The sequence below is a fragment of the Rhagoletis pomonella genome, unplaced genomic scaffold, assembly GCF_013731165.1.
Source record: "Rhagoletis pomonella isolate Grant_MI unplaced genomic scaffold, Rhpom_1.0 Rhpom_scaffold_00006, whole genome shotgun sequence".
Classification (NCBI taxonomy): Eukaryota; Metazoa; Arthropoda; class Insecta; order Diptera; family Tephritidae; genus Rhagoletis; species Rhagoletis pomonella.
The window spans coordinates 50686572-50690136 of NW_023458560.1; the positions used below are offsets into that span (position 1 = coordinate 50686572).

General features: G+C 46.9%; 1 protein-coding gene across 1 annotated transcript; it reads right to left on the minus strand.

Moving 5' to 3' along the window:
- Nucleotides 1–422: 422 nt before the first annotated feature.
- LOC118740909 (fork head domain transcription factor slp2-like) lies at nt 423–3323 on the minus strand. Its single transcript, XM_036472662.1, has one exon. It carries the CDS (start codon nt 2833–2835, stop codon nt 895–897), a length of 1941 nt encoding a protein of 646 aa, XP_036328555.1. The 5' UTR covers nt 2836–3323; the 3' UTR covers nt 423–894.
- Between the last annotated feature and the right edge of the window lie 242 nt (nt 3324–3565).

Sequence of the window (3565 nt, forward strand, 5' to 3'; positions counted from 1 at the left end):
CCGGATTTTACTAAAAGTATCATATGAATAAATTTGGCGTGCGCTGTATTATGGTTACAAGAGTGCGTGAGTCAAAAAATAATGTATAAATAAGATTCAAACAGTAATCTTCTATCTAGAGACGGAAGTAAAATTCGGCGAGCATAATTTTAACCTTTTAACTTCACCCTTACGGTTGTTTCAGACCCTTTTTCGAAGAAGCTCATTAAAAAGTGTTCACTGGGCTTTAACCCTAAGTTAACTGTAAGATAGTAAGAGCAGTGTTTTGTTATTTTTCAATGTTATTTTAGTCATTAAAACCAGCTTTATATTTATGTAAAATATAGTTCACTTTTTCCGTTAATGTTTTTCCAATGTGAAAATAAAACAGACTTTGATTTCAAATTTTAATAAATAAATATTTTTTTATTTTACGTATTTTTGATTTTTTCGAAAGATTTCATATTCGATACTAGCTAACTGTAATATAAATACAAATACATGCATGCTCATCAAACATAAACCGCGTCAATATTCGTAATCAATGCCCAGCGCATCGCTTTAAGCAATTTAACGAACATTCCTTTCAAATGCATTTTTTGTTGTTAAGTATTTTATTTTTATAATATTTTTCGTTTTCAATTACTAAATTTCTATCAATTTAATACTATTATTTTTATTTTGCTAATTTCATACAATCAAAAGCTCCCCTATGAGACTTTCGGCCTAACTCAAGATCACTGAGCGTCACACGCGTTGCCTGCTTAACGTCATAAGCGTAGTTTACAAATTTTCTTACGTTTTTTTTTGTTGTTGTTTAGTTATTAACTAACAGCTTTTATGAACTATACATACTTAAATATACTATATACATACAGCCTCCTCTGCTGCCGCGCCGCAAAACCAGGCGCCCACTCAGCTATCGTTGCGCGCCACCACCGTCACTGGCGAAATGGGCTGGCCGGGTGAGGCCTGTTGCGCGCCCAGATGTGCATGCGTGGCGCCTATTTGCAGCTGCTGTTGATGTCGCGTCACCGCCGACAAGTGTTGCAAATGTGGTGAGCCGTGCTGCGGATGCTGAACGACGACAGATTGCGGCGTAGGCGCTGGCGCACCAGCACCAGCCAAATGTTGTTGATGCCGCTGATGTGCAGCTATGGCCGCCGCGGCCGCATGTTGTTGCAACAATTGCTGATATTGCAAACGTTGATAAAGTTCACTGGTCGCCGCTGCAGCGGCGGCAGGATGTGTTTGATGAGGCCCACAGGCGCCCAACAGCCGCTCCATGCCGCTGCTGTAGTTGGCCATAACGGAGGCGGGTGAGTTAGGAGCGCCGCCCAATTGCATAGACATAGGCAGGCTGGCCGCAGCAGAAGCTGCCGCTGCCACCGCCGGACTCTTTGGCATAAACGGACTGTAGCGGTTGTACATGCTGGCCAGCAGGCTGGGCGCCGTAGCAGCGGACGCAGCGGCAGCGGCGGCGGCTTGTTGTGGATATAAAAATTGGCCAAATTGCGCATAGCCCAGACCGGGGAACATGGGACCGATGAGAGATCGTTTGAAGGCGGCTAGGCGTGAACGTGAAGCCGCGGTGGTGCGTCGCCGCAGCTTGCCCGTGGAGCCGCCAATGAACACGTCTTCCGCCGAAGGATCGAGCATCCAGTAATTGCCCTTGCCCGGATCGTCGTAGTGGCGCGGCACCTTCACGAAACACTTATTCAAGCTGAGATTGTGGCGTATCGAATTCTGCCAGCCCTGCTTATTGTCGCGATAGTAGGGGAAATTGGTCATTATGTACTCGTATATGCCGTTCAGCGTCAACCGCTTCTCCGAACTTTGCCGTATGGCCATCATGATGAGCGCATTGTAGGAATAGGGCGGCTTCTCGTTGCCCTTCTTGTCGCTCGCCGGCTTGCCATCCGCTGTTTTCTCGGCATCGGCGGCGTCGCCCTCCGCATTTCCTTCGCCCGCCTCACCCTCCGCATCACAGTCCACATCCTCCTCTTCGCACTCCTCATCGACGACGCCATCCAGCTCACCCTCTACATCCTCATCCGCGCCCTCTAAATCGCTATCGGCGCTCTCCTCTGCCTGGACACGACCGCCTATCGACGCGCCCTCCCGCGCGCCACGTCCATTGCGCCGCGCATATTTCCGCTGACCATTTTCCAAACTATGCGCGCTCACCTCACTACCCTCCGTCAGCGGCGGAGGTGACATGCTGGTCACATCGAGATCAGACTCCACCTCGGAGGCGTCATGCTCCTCCGAGCCGAGCGGTGAGTGACAGGCATGAAAGTCGACGGGCGGCATGCGTCGGTACTTATCGATATCATGCGGTGATGGATAGTTTTGTTGTTGTTGCACGTGTATGGCATATTGATGTTGCAGCGCTGGGTGCTGGTGCAGCGGGTGACTGGTGGCGTGGAGAGGATGATGGTTGTTGTTGTTGTTGTGGTGGTGGTGATGATGATGATGCGGCTGGTGTTGCGGTGAACGCTGTGGCGATGGCGGCTGTTGATGGTGATCCTCTAGCGTTTCAGGCAGAATTGCATTGATGGAGAAACTGGACTTGAGGTGGGGCGTGCGCGCCATTTTATAGAGCAGCGCGGACTCGGCGAGCGTGTAGGCGGCGGTGTGTGAGGCAATGGTTGTAGGCGCCACCTGCTGCTGCTGGTGTTGTTGATGCTGCAGTTGGTGTGGCTGGTGGTGGTTAGCGCTTTCTTGCTGCGCATTGGGATTTTGGTTATGATTCTGCTGCTGGCTGTGTATATGTTGGTTGTAGCTGAGCGCTAACGCTTGATGATCACTGAGCGCGTTTGACGGCGGTATACTGGCAATTTTTACCATTTTCATTGAAATACTTTTATGGCGTTTTGGCACCAAATTTTTTAATGAAATTTTGTTAATTTATTATTATTATTATTTTTTTTTTGAGTAGAAAGCACTTTACAGACGCTCGCTTTTGTTTACTAAGCGTTGAGACGCGCGCGCTCACATTTGCTGGCGTTTTTTTATTTTGTTTTTGATATTTATGCGTGTGCGCTCTTTCAGATAGCAACTAAAAGTCAGAAAGCTACTTTTTTCAATTTGTTTTTATAAATTCACAATTTCTTAAAAATTTCCAATTAGCAAAAATTCTTGTGTTTTAATTTCATTAAATTGCGTAAATAATTTTTTCTTTGTTTTATGTTCGTTGCGCGCTTCATACACAATTCATTCACTCGTTTTCTTCGAAACCGCGCCAGCAACACATCCAACGCGTCTCGTCGTTTATTGTAGACTAAAAATGACACCTCGCCGGCGCAGCTAGCCGCACAAAGGCGGAAACCAGTTTTCCATTCACACATGGGCGCCAAGTGACCAAGGGTGTGTGACTGTGTGTAGCTGTATGTACCCTGCAGGGAAACCGCGGACTAGTGAATCAAATTTCTAGTTCCGTACTAGGTCTTTATCGCCAAAAAGGAACTAGTCCGATATGTCTAGGTCCCCACCAGTCCAAAATCGGCGAAAAGTGGTACTTTTAAAAGACTAATTTTTTCAGTTTTTTTTACTAGAAAGCGATATCTAAAGTGACGAATTTAGA